The sequence below is a fragment of the Gymnoscopelus microlampas genome (genome assembly GCF_963454915.1).
Source record: "Gymnoscopelus microlampas genome assembly, chromosome: 11".
NCBI lineage: Eukaryota > Metazoa > Chordata > Actinopteri > Myctophiformes > Myctophidae > Gymnoscopelus > Gymnoscopelus microlampas.
Genome location: NC_139948.1, coordinates 33473558 through 33488075, shown reverse-complemented (window position 1 = coordinate 33488075; position 14518 = coordinate 33473558). Strand labels below are relative to the sequence as shown.

Below are 14518 nucleotides of genomic sequence, written 5' to 3'. Positions count from 1 at the left end.
ATATTCCACGGTAACCCCGAGACATATTGAGAGGAAGTAAGTACGTTTCATGCCGTTCGTCTGTGACAGATTTCTTGGTGGTTTAAAGAGGAACACACGGCCATTCAGTGGTGAAATGGCCCATGAAAGCCTGTGACAAAGCCACTGTTGAAAGTACACTCCTCCTATCCAGGAAAGTCCCCGGGCATATTGAGTTAGTAAGTGCTATGTTTGGGTTTGGGGTTTGTATTTGGGGACATTTTAAATGGTTTGGCTGAAGACAGTGCGACGTAATCCCTTCCCCTGACTGATAGACAGACAGACAGACAGACGGACAGACGGACAGACAGGCATAGAGAGAGGCCAGTAATAGAGAGACACAAAGAGCCAGTCATTCCCATGTCTTTGCCCATACACAACAATGTACTTTAATCTTTGTTCTCTCTCTCTCTCCCTCTCTCTCTGTCTCTTGTTCCTCTCATCCCCCAGGATGGAAAGGGAGATGGTCATGCTGATTATTCCAAATGTAAGGTTTCCAGACCAACCTTAAGCCACATTCTGGACCGAAAGCGACTGGGGCTTCCCCAAACTTAGTCAGAGTTACAGTGCTCACGGGAAGGGAAAGGGGATTTGCTTGTGGTCATCGCAAGCCAACAACCTCACGAAAAAGAAACTGAGATACTTCCCTGGGCCATTTCAAATTGTTTGAACCCCCAACACCGCATGAATATAGGAAACTAACTTCGGCCTTCCTGGAATCTAAACGGAGATTACGGGCAATGATGAGTGGGCGTGAATCGATCATGTCAGATTGCTGATGTGTGCTAAGTGTGCACTGTATGTGTCTCGCTCACCCGTCTCTTTGTAGGTTTGTTTGTCTGGCCAGATGACAGAGCAGAGGTTGGTGAGAACCAGGGTACCAAGTCTGCGGGCTCCTTTCTCTGGTCCACTGTAGTAGTCCAGAGAATCCTGGGTAAGCACAAACCAGTAGCGCCGCTGCTTGATCCAGCTGCCACGCACCTCCCTAAATAGCCATCCTATAAAAACAACACAAACACACACACAGATCAATCAATCAAATGATCTCAAAATGCCATTGTAGCGACTTGGCTAACAATGACTGAAGGCTTAAGTTGCACATTAGCTGGAAATATTATTTTGTTTATAAATAATGTTGTTTTCTTTAAGCTACAGTATGTCTGGTTAGGTTGAATCTACATCAGCAGGACAATAGAATGAAGTGTAATGTGAATCACAGAAAAGTACACTAAATTAACTTGATATTGCATTAAATCATGTGACAACCCCCACCCATATGGAAATGAACTGACATCTAGGGAAGGAGGGATACACTGGAAATGCAACATGTAGCTCAGAATCTACTAACTACAGTATGTCTGAACTAAGAGTAATTCCTATTGCATGTAATTGTCCATAACGTCGGTTGGTGTTAGTAGTGGAGTTAATTAGACTGGGCTAAACATAATCACATAAGACCTTAATTATCTCTATAACATGGGAGCAAGTTAAAAATACGGTCAGCTAATGGCACATATATCAAGGCAAAAACATTAAGGCCTGCACGCAACCAGCGTAATTACCACTTTAGAGGTTGAGAGAGCGAGAGAGAGAGAGAGAGAGAGAGAGAGAGAGAGAGAGAAATAGAGAGAAATACAGATATAGAAAGAGAGGTTGCAAGAAATCATTTTTATTAGCTCTCAGAGGGTTAAGAGAGACTGACTTAGTACAGTATCTCTGTTGCCTGTTCCCACAGTACTTCCATAGCCCCAGTAAGACTGCATGGCCTCCCACGGCCTTATTCAGCATAGCTCTTACTGAGCTCGCAGGGCCCTAGGGGGTAAAACTGCAACACCCTCCTTCAGCTTCAAGTGTTTGCCAAATTGTTCCTAATAAATATTTAATCACACACAAGATAAATAAAGCAATTTTGGCAGCACTCTGGCCAGACATCGCCCAGAGGGCAAGAGAGGGGCACGAGGAGAGGAAGTGGGGTTGGATGATGAAGTATAAAAGGGGGAGTGGAGCCCAGTCCTGGGGAAAGGGTCAGGGTTCAGCCTGAGGACTGACGGAGAGGCCACCTGGACCTAGAGAGCCAGGCTGGGGGTGTGGGTGGGTGCAGGACAGTGTTATATACTGGCAGCTCTCCAGTAGTGGAGTGTTATGTGTGCACATGAGTGTGCAGTAGTGTTGATTTTGACAGCAAGTTTTGATTCCGTTTTAGTCATAGTCTTTTGAATCAAATTCCATTAAGTTTTAGTCATATTTTAGTCATCTGAAATGTTTCACTGTTAGTCTAGTTTTAGTTGACTAAATATCATAAGATTACAGTCGACTAAATCTACGTTTGATTTAGTCGACTAAAGGCGTTACGCTGGGACGCGTTCTGAGCTTGTAGATCGGCTATTTTCAGAGTGCAACACCTGAGCGCAACCAATCATAAAATGAGTTGTCTTTTAGTCCTACTGGATCTTTGCTCCACTAGTCCCTCCCTAACATTTTAGTCTAGTTTTCATTTGTTGACAAAATTGTCAATATATTTAGTCTTAGTTTTAGTCATCATAGCTTAGTTTTTATTTAGTTTTCGTCAGTGAAAAAGGTAGTCGACGAACATTTTTCGTCATAGTTTTAGTCGACGAAATCAACACTGGTGTGTGCAGTCCACATTGCAAACACGCATAGTTCTATGCATACTCGTGCGCTGCTGTGCAGGATCAAATCAGACCATGCACCATGGGCTACCTACCCCTCTGACGCCACGCCTGCATCACGGCTTCCTGTGTGGTTAGCAAGCTGCGTGCCACCTGTCAGCCAGTGCTCATTTTCCCAACATCCCTCTTCCTCGGCCCCCTCTTTCTTTTCCCCGATTCACTTTCATCTCACAATTTCTCTCCTATTTGCCACCCCCCCAATTCTTTCTTTCTTTCTTTTCTTTTTTGCCTCAAAGTGGTTTTCTCAGGCAGCTTCACTTGCAAAGCTACAGCCGCCTACGTTCCTCCCAAATTAAGAACTGGTGTACAGTATAGTGGACTGGGTTTCCTGTTTGAGAATGCCTCTATATGATATAAGTGGCAGGCTTGAACCCACCATAAACCCACCCAATATAGCCCAGAGCAGAGACCGTGGAGGTACTCAGCACCACATCAGAGGCACGCAACATAAAAAACTCCCAACATGAAATGGATAAATAAAACCTATGAGGCACATCAGGCTGTGGGCTTGTTGACAGACTGGCTGTGCAAGAGGGTGGCTGGTGGGGGGGAGGGGGGGTAGACAGGCAGGCTGTGAGAGAGACAGGGGCTTGTGAGTGCTACCTCAACACCTCTGTCGCTATAACACAGGATGTCCTGCTGCAGCTGCTCATTTTGGGAGCTTCATGCAGGGAGATAAGGAAGAGGAGGACGAGAGGGAGAGGGGGGGGGCCCAACAGTGGAGTCCAGGGACCCCCTGTGCAACCCCTCCCATGGTCCTCCATCTGGATCCCATCTCTGTGGCCCGCTAATGTCTCCCCTGGGGGCCACGGCTCACCCTTAATTTGTTTCATTTGTGACCTCTGACCTCCAATGCCCCCCCCCCCCCCACAAACACAGACTGAGCAAACACTGAGAGGTTCTCTGTCTCTCTGTCCTCTCCTATCTCCTCACTGCCACCTCTGACTTTCTGTCCTCTTTTACCTGATTTATACTTTATACTCCATCGGCATTAAATTAAGGCCTGAGGCCGATTCTACAAATGCCTTCTAAAATCAGTAGTTCTGAAACTTTTTCGTAATTCAAAATTATTAAAGGTTTTTCAAAAATGTAAAAAAATTGTAGATGTACAAGCTCACAGCGTGGCACAAAGTGACGTGCTGTGAGCTTGTATGTCTGCTATTTTTGAATAGCCAACGCTAAAATCTAAAATGAAACGGATGCTTTCCCAGTTTTAATGGGTTAAATGCTTGTTTAATGGAATTTAATGCGTGCATTATGTCGGTTCATTATCAAGGCACTCAAGGATAACATGAACTATGGCATGACCCATCAAATTGTTCATGGGGAAGCTGAAATTGCAGTTTGCAATTTTTTGTACTATACACTTGTTATGGATTATTCGTGACAGCGTATGTTGTAAATTGGTCAGCAATAGTGAAACGTCAAATTGAGGTTTCAACTACACATATACAGTATGTTCTACTATACTGAAACCTCACTAATGCGACCTTTGCATGCAAAAAATAAAATAAAAAGAACATTGAGAATGTTTTGATTTTAAAAAGGCAGAGAAACACATTTTCAATTCAAACTTTGTCCAGTAAAAGTGGCCAAACAGAACCAGGCAGACCCAGCCCAGTAGCCTGAACTGGGAGTATAACTTATTAGACACCAGAGCATCTAGATATGAGACGAGCCGTTCAATTCAACTATGCATCAATAATCATGTCAATACAATAGCAGAGTCAGCATGTATATCTATAACTGCATCATCGATTCATTGCTCTGTCCCTCTCTCTGCAATGTTGGTGGCCTATTTTACACAACAAGGTGACATTGGTGCCCTTGGTAGCCTCAGGATGTCCCACTGAAAAGCCACACCAAACAAGGGATGGCCTTAATGGAGATGCTTTTGAAAACACATCCCTGCACAGGGCTCAGTGCAAGGAGAGAAAACAGGGAGAGGGTTTTCTGCTGACATGAAGCAACTGGAATTGCTGTTCCTGTAGCTGAGCGATGGTGTAAGAGAGAGTACACTGCAAAATCCTGAACCCCATAAGGGTCAATTTGTACACTATAAGAGTTAGGTTAAATCTCAGGATCTTGCAGTGTAGAAAAAACAAGATGATCATCTCGTTCTGGGCCTTGGGGAAGTCTACGCTGTCCTAGGACGGAATGCGGCCCCCCTATGCCCCTACCACCCCTACCCGCCCAGACAGCAGAACAGGGACAGAGGGCAGGAGGCCAGGGATGGGGAACGTGGGGGCTTTGGGGGCAGCTAGCCAAGGATGCATGGTAACTGCTGTCAGAATTAGCCGATCAGACTGCCGCCATCCCAAACAAGATGTAACTTATCCAAGTGCTGGCATTTTACTGCTAAAAATATATATATTTTAAATCACACAGGAATAGCCTATGAGGTCATTCCTCAAAAGCATTACACACACACGCGATAGGTTTGCCAATGCTGGTTGTCTTCATTACATGGCATGTAAAAAAAAAAAGTTAAATCAGCTGTGGACCACATGTGGACCACAGGTGTTGGGTATAGTACAGTACAGTAGCACACAGTGCGATAGTGGGACATAGTGTAATCACTCCAATCTAAATAAACATGAATGAGTTATGCTATAGCTCATAACTACAATGACTGATTGTATCTGTCAACCAATCAAAAACACAACAAAACATTGCAGTAAACAGAATGTAATGATACTGAATAATGAGCAGGCATCATGACTGACCTTTGACCAGTAGCTCAGGGTCTTCCTCCTGGCCCATCTTGTTCTTCTCAATGATCAGACTCTTCATCTCGTCAGGAACTTCTGACACAGTGTGCCTGTGTGTATGTGAGACAGAGAGAGAGAAAGAGACAGAATGTAAATAACCCCCAGGAGCGTCCCCCTCAACATGAGCAATCCCTCCCATATGATAGCCAATTGGCCCAGAGACGGGGTGAGTCCCCCCTCTTATGTTTCCGTGCCAACTGCAGAACACCCCTCCAACACCCTCGGTTAGAGATATAGGGGGGGAGGGGGGGCAAGTAGAAGAAACTTGAAATGACTCGATATACTTCGTCGCGCACTGTGTCGCTCACCAAAAATAGCTGATCTACAAGCTCACAACGCCTCGCGCTGCGACCCGTTGTGAGCTTGTATATCGGCTATTTTCGGTGAGCAACACCGAAACGCAACAAAGTACAAATCCGGCTGAAGTGCCATGAATATCTCATCTCTTGCGTGTTCCTACTTTCCCTCCCTAGCAGCACGCAAGCGCTCACACACACACATACCACGCCACTGTGGGCAGCTTGTCTCTCTTTTATCACTTTGGCTGGCAGGCCAACCACGGCACTGAAAATAAACGTGACAGGAGCGACGCCGCTCTGACTCCCAGCCAGTCGATTCACACCGGTCAGAGGGAGACGGAGAGTTCAAAAGGTCACACACACACAGACACACACACACACACACATACAGCCTTGGATACTTAAAACCATAAACCAACATCAAAAACATCTGTAAATCCCAGTGGAAAATGCTGCTCTCTCTCTTGCTCTCTCTCTAAAGTGCCTCACTGTCACAGCAGCTACAACCACATACACAAAGCCATGGAGAGGCTCTTCAACATCTGGTCAAGCAAGGCTGTGGACAACCTAAGGACGTGTTATCTCTGGCCAAGGCCCATTTCCAGCCCATTACATTGTTTAGAAGGTTTATCTCTTCTCATTTATTTATGTAATTACTCGTTTATTTTCTCCATTTCCTGCGCCTAACAAGCATTGTGAGGTATGGGCGACAAGCCTCCTCCCTCCTTCGCTCTGCTCCTCTGAGAGGAAATGACTTCTACTTGCTAGCCCTCTTTTGCCTCCCGGGATATTTGACCTATAGTTACCGACCGCTTCCACTGGCTGATTCATGCGCTTATTGATCTGATAATTCGGGAGGGCTCCTCCTTACGGAAAGGCAGAAACAATCAATGGGTCCGAATATAGCCCTATCTGCTTTGACTCGGCTTACACTGACTGCCCAAACCATTTCCTCTTCCATGCTCCTTCTGCTCTGACCTTATCTGATCTATACCGTTCTTCATCTAGTTGACTCTTGTGATATCGCTTCTGCATCAATATTGTGTAGAGAGAGAGAGAGAGAGACTGTATGCCTGCATGAACATCATATACCCTATTGGGGTGTTGTGGTGGCTCACCTGGTAGAGCGCATACCGTTAAGGCTCAGGCCTTGCACAGCCGACCCGGGTTTCGAATCCGACCTGAGGCCCGTGGCTTTGCCCTTCCCCATCTCTTTCCTACCATTTCCTGTCTCTCTCCACTTTCATCCCCTCACCTTCACACTCTGTATAAAATTCACTTCTACTTACAGCGATGATTGGTATCAAGTCTAATTTAACCAATTAAACCCTACATATTTAGTTGACCCGAGTGGCCGAGAGGTCTACAATAGGCCCCCTATTTTTTTCCCTCTACACCAAATCTCTTCGCACAAGTTCGCAGAACGTGGACAATGTACAAGCTCACAAGACGCTTGTAGATCAGCAGAATGTTTGCCCCAGAATAGGGAGGGACGCTAGGGTTCATGTGGTTAAGCGAACGCTCACCCGTAGAGTGAAACTCTATATAGCAGACCCGTCTTTCTGTATGAGTACAACTGGTACAAGGCATCATCATAAACCCAGGGTGGGAAAGGGAGGGAGAGCGAGAGGGAGGTCAGGGACCTGTCACATTATACTCCGTCTGGCTATATAACTAAGCCTGCCCGCCCGCCTCGGCAGCCAGTCTGACAGAACCCCCAGCCGTCCATGCATTCAAGCATCCCATTTAAAGGCATTAAAATAAACCGAGAAATGTGAGGACGTCTCTTATTTGAGGTTGTTAATAACCCCTGCTTACTTAACCTCGACATGCAAGCTGACAGACAGAGCTGGCCTATATGGAGCCTTCACATGGATAAGTCCAATCCAGTCAGTCCCAGAAAGGGATCTGATCTATAGGAAACTCAGCCACAACTGAAGAATACAGCCTTGTGCACACTGGGAACGACAAGGGTCTTGATATTCAATGCCTAGGATCTTTTTTCTTTTCTTTTTTTGCTTTTGTCAACATTCGGGCCAGCATCCAAACTTCAGAGGCCAATACGAACCAGTTACGGGACTCCCGAGTTAGTTTTGGCCTTGCTCAAGGGCATAAAAACAATGCTGTCCGTGACTTGAACTGGCAGCCTCATAAAACTGGTACGTTTCATTTTTATAGTCTATTGAGTAGGCTATGTGGTGGTGCGCAAGGCAGTCCGACTTGGAGGAATATTCTCAGAGTTTAAAATCATCCTCCTGGCTCTGCTGCGCAAGCAGATTTCTAAGAAACGCTGGCATGCGGCCATACCGCCAGAACAAACAGGATTCAGGATTTTCACCTCTTAAAATGGTCTGGGCCATGCCTTGTACCTGAAATACCTTCAAAGTCAGCTCTGGCAGGGTTGATCAGATCTCCTTTGGTCTCATTCAGCCAGGCTCAGTAAAGAGGGTGGGAGAGAGACTGGGGAGGGAGAGGCATGGACCCAAACACCAGTGTTGACCTTTCATAGTACAAACAAGCCTGACCTTCACTTTAAAACGGTGGCCCCCAGATAGAATCGACGAGACCATCTGTGTGCCTCGGCCCGAGCTAACGTCTAACACACAATCTACCATTGTGGCTGACCGGAGACAGGCAGCACCACATCAAAGTCATGACTTGCTACATTAAAGGCCCCCATTCTATCAACTTTAAGAGAGGAAGTAGGGTTTTTTGTGTCCCTTAACATTGTGGTTGTTGTTTTTTTTTGTGGGGGGCAACTAAAGTGCGTCCTACTTTGGGACCAGCACCCAACCAAGCACAATGAAATGTAAATGCTTCAGGTGGAGTGGTGAAAATGAGGCTAACTGAAAGCTTGTCCCAGTTCCTCTCAGCAGCCGGAGTACATCTGCAGGGTCAGGGATTGCTCACAATGTGACAAATTGTGAGCTTGTAAATCTGCTACAGTAGTTTTGGGAAAAAAACAAAGATCTAACTTCTGCCTAAAATAGGGATGCCAGGTTGAAAAGTGGTTAAAATAGTATAGAAACTACAGTAGATTCAGCCTCTACTACAGCTGGAGCCACATGTTGGAGCACACTGTCAGACAGAGCTCTGGGATCTCCACAGCTGTCCAGCAGCCATGCCCCCCCCCTCTCCCCCCTCTTCCAAGCTATTGCCCCCGCGTTCCCAGAAGCCCCAGCAGAGGCCCTGACGGTGGGGCCTTGAGTACTGACTTCCTGTGGAGTGCAGGAAACAATTTGACACGGGGATTAGACAGCATGGAGAGTGGAACGAGTGCCGATCCCAGATCCACACCAGCACCTTGTCTCTCTCTCTCTCTCCCTCTCTCTCTTTCCTCACCAGACTCCACAACACCTACTGCTGAAGGAAAGTGGGGGAGGGTCATCACATCACTTTACTGTTACACTGCTCAAGTTTCAAAGTTTCAAATGATGTGCTGAAAATGGAAGCCAGGTATTATTATTTTGGTATTTTTCTTGTTTTTGTGCTGTGGGGTTTGGAGTCTGGTTCAAATTGAACACAGTTTTTGTGTTTGAAATGTTGGTGGTTGCTTTTGTACTTTGGGTTCAAAAGAGGAAAGCTCAACATGGGGAAAGGGGCAAATACCACTGGGCTTCTTTGTTTACAGAAGTGAAAAGGAGCACATGGACAAGTTCACACAACTTTTGCATTTGTTTCTGTATTTGTCATTCTTTATAAAATAAAGTGAGTGTGTGTGTCTGTGAGTGTGTGGGGGGGGGGGTCACATGACCGTACAGACCACCAGCAAACAGCAATTTAGACAACAAGAAGGCAGAGTCTAATAACACCATTGTGAGCTGTGACTGGCTTACCTTTCTTGGTACACGCACACATACACACACCAAATAACTAAAGAAATGCTTTTGTGGGGGAAAAAAGTAAGATACATAAGCCTATATATTATGACCGTGTGTGTGTGTGTGTGTGTGTGTGTGTGTGTGTGTGTGTGTGTGTGTGTGTGTGTGTGTGTGTGTGTGTGTGTGTGTGTGTGTGTGTGTGTGTGTGTGTGTGTGTGTGTGTGTGTGTGTGTGTGTGTGTGTGTGTGTGTGTGTGTGTGCGTGCGTGTGTGCGTGCGTGCGTGTGTGGACCAAGTAGCCCTGTACAGTATTATGCATGAGTGATAGGGAGATCTGCTGGAGAGAGCAAAGAGAGAGAGAAAGAGAGTCTGTTTATACAATGTATCCTGGTAAAGCCATCAAGGCACTGTCTACATACTCTGTTCACGTGGCTGAGTGAGAGGTTCATTACTCAATACCCATCTATTACCGATATTCACCACCACTTCTCGTTTGTGTGTGTGGTCCACTTTCATTTCTCCTCATTACTCCAACTCTCACGCAAATGTGAATATAAAAGCTACATATCCCTTTACTGCAAGAATAGAACATAGGCTTCAGCAAAAACACAGAGTTATGGTGAGAGGACAATATTTTGCCTGCAGTTCCATCGGGGCTATGCTTCTGTCAGCATGGTCAAGTCCACAGCGTATGAGCATCACAAAAGTGTTGATTAGGCCGTGGCTGGAGCTGCTGGAGCGATGAGTAATTGATTTCAGCCAGGGTCTAATCAAATCGCTGAGACGCTAATTAAAAGTTAGAAAGGCAGTGTCCTTGCTCCCGGGCTGGGTTGACCGCAGTGAAAACCCCGAGCAGAGACATGTCATGCTTGCAAAGCGTGTCCTCGTGCCTCTGACCATGTCCCATGGTCACCAGATCGCAAACACTGGTGGCGTCCCAGGGTCACCAGATCGCAAACCTGCCCCGTTGCACATTCATGGGTTTCAGTGAACAGCAGCACAGACAGAAACTGTACCGTATGTCTTAATGGCTTAAGCCAACGTTGTCACAGACGAGTCTACAAAGGTATCACAGGAATGAGTTCAATCTGATGCATCCAGAACTGCTAGACCACTGTCAAGCATCATTGTGGCCTCTAGACACGAATGCCCACAGCCATCTATATTTGGCCTAGAGTTCATCAGACACAACAACCGAGTGAGCAAGCCACACCAATCCTCTGCCCGTGATACTGCTTCGAGGATAAAGATCAGTCTCTAAGGAAACTGTCATTACAAGGCATACAGTAGGTAATAGCACTAATCACACACAGTGTCCCTCTGTGGAAATCCACCTCGCGCTACCAGTCACCCTGCCTCCCTCCCTCCCTCTCTCCCTCTCTCTCTCTCTCCCTCTCTCCCTCTCTCTCTCTCCCTCCTCCACAGTGGGCCGACTGCATGGGCCTCTGGCTGAAACTGGACTGGTGGGAAAATGGGAATGTGGTGATTAAGAGTGGGCCTATATGACCTCCCAGCTAAAAATACGCTGTTTACTCAAGACCACTGCCAAGGAATTCTGGACTAGGCAGAGAGGAGAGGGGGGGAGGAGTGTTTTGAGAGGGGGGGGGGGGGCAGGAAGTCACAGTTTGTTACTCTGTAAGAGTGCATTTATCAGCTAGAAAAACTTTTGATGGGAGGGAGCTCAACACAACTGGACCAAGTTTAGTGTAAGAATTTGAATGAAGTGCAAATTAACACATTAAAACCATGTGTTTTTTAACTCTTAGGATTTTGAACAGAGGTTCAAAAAGCAAGCTTCTTCATCTGCTATTTTTGGAACATTTTTGAGAAATCATGCAGAACATTGAATAATTTAGATTTTCTTTACACAGATCTTCTGTACTAGGGGTCCCTGCCCTGGCACAAAACATTTTCAGATAGGGGAGGGTCCGCGACCAAATATATATATCAATTTGGGGGTCCTTACTCCTTGGCACGAAAGTTGAGAACCACTGCTTTAGAAGACATTTGTAGAATCGGCCTCAGGTCTTAATGGGTCAAAACAATATCTTGGCTGTGGCATACATTCATTGTAAATGGAAATGGTTTGTGATTGCTGGCAGACAGACAGTTAGACAGACAGACAGACACTCTCAGACAGGCAATTACCAGAAGGCTTGCGTCTAAGAACTTCACACACATTATACACGTGCCATACGTTCCCTCTCTCAAACACACACACACACACACACACACACACACACACACACACACACACACACACACACACACACACACACACACACACACACACACACACACACACACACACACACACACACACACACACACACACACACACACACACACACACACACACACACACACACACACACACACAAACACTGGTGGCTTTCAGTCATTCTGTCTGGGATCTCCCACCAAAATGTAGCGTTTTTTCACAAAGAAAGACTGTCATGAGTTATCAGAGAAAAGGAGGTGGGGGTGGGGGTGTAATGAGAAGACAGATAAGGAACAGCGAACGAGAAAGTTGGTGTCCACTCACTGTGCTTCCTGGTTGTCCTCTAGCATGCTGTCCCACTCTGTGTCTTCTACTACTGCAAGGGAAACTAGACTATACCTCACCTAGGCTAGTATCTATAGTATTGTGGGAAATTCAAACCATAAATATGCTTGGTGAACTATAACTCTGATTTTTCAGATTTCCCAATGAAACTTTACAGCTGGGTCGTTCAAAATAACGTTGAACATCAAGCCACAACAGGCCTCCTTCACTTATCACACCCCGGCCCAGTAAATACCAGCGAAGACCATTGACCATAAGACAAAACCAGCCAATGCTGACCATTAACATAACCTCAGGCAGTCTTGTATGCATTGAATCATCCCGAATTGTCTGGGAATCTGGGATTGTCCAAGTTTCAAGCTGGGAGTCACCGACAAATTGCCCAGACTTTCACCTAAATTAAAATAGTAATAATATTCTACACTTACATATTCAATACTTACATAGCCATTTATCATGTTCTGTCCCACTCTCATTGTTGTTAACTGTCCGCCGCCTAAGGTCCTCTGATGCGGCCCTACTAGATGTTCCTACGTCTAGGCTGGTGACCAAGGGTGATCGGGCCTTTGCCGCCAGGGCCCCTACACTCTGGAACAGCTTCCCATTGGACCTCAGGGTTCCATCACCATTTTTAAATCGAAATTAAAGACTCATTTGTATAGAAAGGCCTTCTTAACCTCCTAAACAGCAGAAATTTGGTGCATCTATACCCACTGATACTGTTGTTATGCGTTATGTTTACTGTTGTAAGTGTCTACTGTTGCAATTGTCTATGATCTTTGATTCACCGTTTGATTTTATGTTGTTACGCACTTTGTAACATTGTTTAAAAAGGTGTTATATAAATAAGGTTTATTATTAGTATTATAACTAACCACCATCTGTGTCATGGTGTTGAAAGGTGCAGTCATTAGGTGTGCTAATAGATTGGGCTGTCAACTGAGCTCAGAAATTACAGTCGAATTTCATAAAGAATTGGCCGATTTTGCTAAAATAGACTACTCTGAGAAAATAGCAGATCTGCAAGCTCACAGCCGGTCGCAACTAAGCCCCCAGGACCGGGAGGGATGTTTGAAGCATGTCATAAAACTCATGGGCCCAGAGATACTTCCGGCAGTATGCGCTGGATGAGCTACTTTCATTGAAATAAGTGGACAGGGATGTCGAGTCCTTACTCCAGTCCAGATATAGTTCTATGGTCGCAACACACTGTGAGCTTGTAGATTGGCTATTTTCAACTAAGAGATTAGGTGTAGAGGGGGGAAAAAAAGAGGGAGCCAAGTACAGACCCCTGGGGGACCCTGGTCAACAAAGCACTGTATATGGTTAGGGTACCAGTTTGGGGGTCTGGTCACCCTAGCCTAGTAGTATGATGCGGAAGTAGTTCAGGAGGTGGAGCGGCCGCTTATAGAATATAATACTTTATTGACACCGTTCGAAAGCCTTACGAATACCTTTAAAAAAGTCAAAGACGTCAACATGGATATACACGAAAAAGCCGAAGCTTGTTTCCATTGTGGTCCATATTAGACATTTAACATCAAACAAACAAACGTCCATGAAACGAAAACAACATCCAAAAAACGGAGGGTTCTCAGTTCGATGAATGTGTGTGTGAATGCAATGCACATTGTATATAAATGCGCCATGTACCATTTACCATTTATGACAAACATGAATTCTTAAATTGATCACAATCATATCACGGTCATTATTCCAGCTCATACTGTAGTTAATGATGAATGACTCTTCAACCCAGTAGCCAAATAAAGGTTCAGATTAAACGAGAGCTGCACTTCAAGTGGCACCACTCACTACATCACACAACCTACAGCTGGGTGTGTCCAGCTGTAGGCCAGGTAATGACCGAGCAGGCTGCTCTCTAATCTCCCCACTCAGTGTGGATGATTACACACAGACTTTTAACACACTCCCTCCAAAACCAGTAGTAAATCAAGCCATGTGAATGCCCCGAGGCCTCCCGCACTTTGCTGCGTAGGTGACACACACACACACAGACAAATATTTGCATGCGCACATGCACCCATGCTTGCACACACACGTGCACGCGCGCCTTGCCACACCTTTTCTTGGAGTGTTGCTGAAGTGCGAAGTGCGAGTCACACAGTCCAGTTATAGTAGAAGCCATGCTACACCCTGGGGCTCGTCTCCTTTCCTACTCTCTCTCTCTCTCTCTCTCTCAAAAGACAGTACGTCCCATTTGATTACAGCATAATGGACCTGCCCCGAAGGCCCGCATCCCCCACTGCTTTCTTGTCCTTGAGAGTTGGTGCTACGGACTCTTCCGCAGCGCTGTGACTCATCGGCTGTCTGTGCTGCGAGCCACCAGATGG

The 14518-nt window shown here is 45.8% G+C and overlaps 1 protein-coding gene across 2 annotated transcripts in view; it reads right to left on the bottom strand.

Annotated features, from left to right (window-relative positions):
* The window catches only part of plekhh3 (pleckstrin homology, MyTH4 and FERM domain containing H3), a 43364-nt gene that overhangs the window by 18559 nt on the left and 10287 nt on the right, over nt 1–14518 (bottom strand). For both annotated transcript variants that reach the window (XM_084072788.1, XM_084072789.1), the window contains exons 3-4: nt 5435–5529; nt 834–1016 (exon numbers count right to left, since the gene is read on the bottom strand). In XM_084072788.1, the coding sequence (XP_083928914.1) occupies nt 834–1016; nt 5435–5529 (278 nt within the window). The remainder of the gene's footprint in view (nt 1–833; nt 1017–5434; nt 5530–14518) is intronic.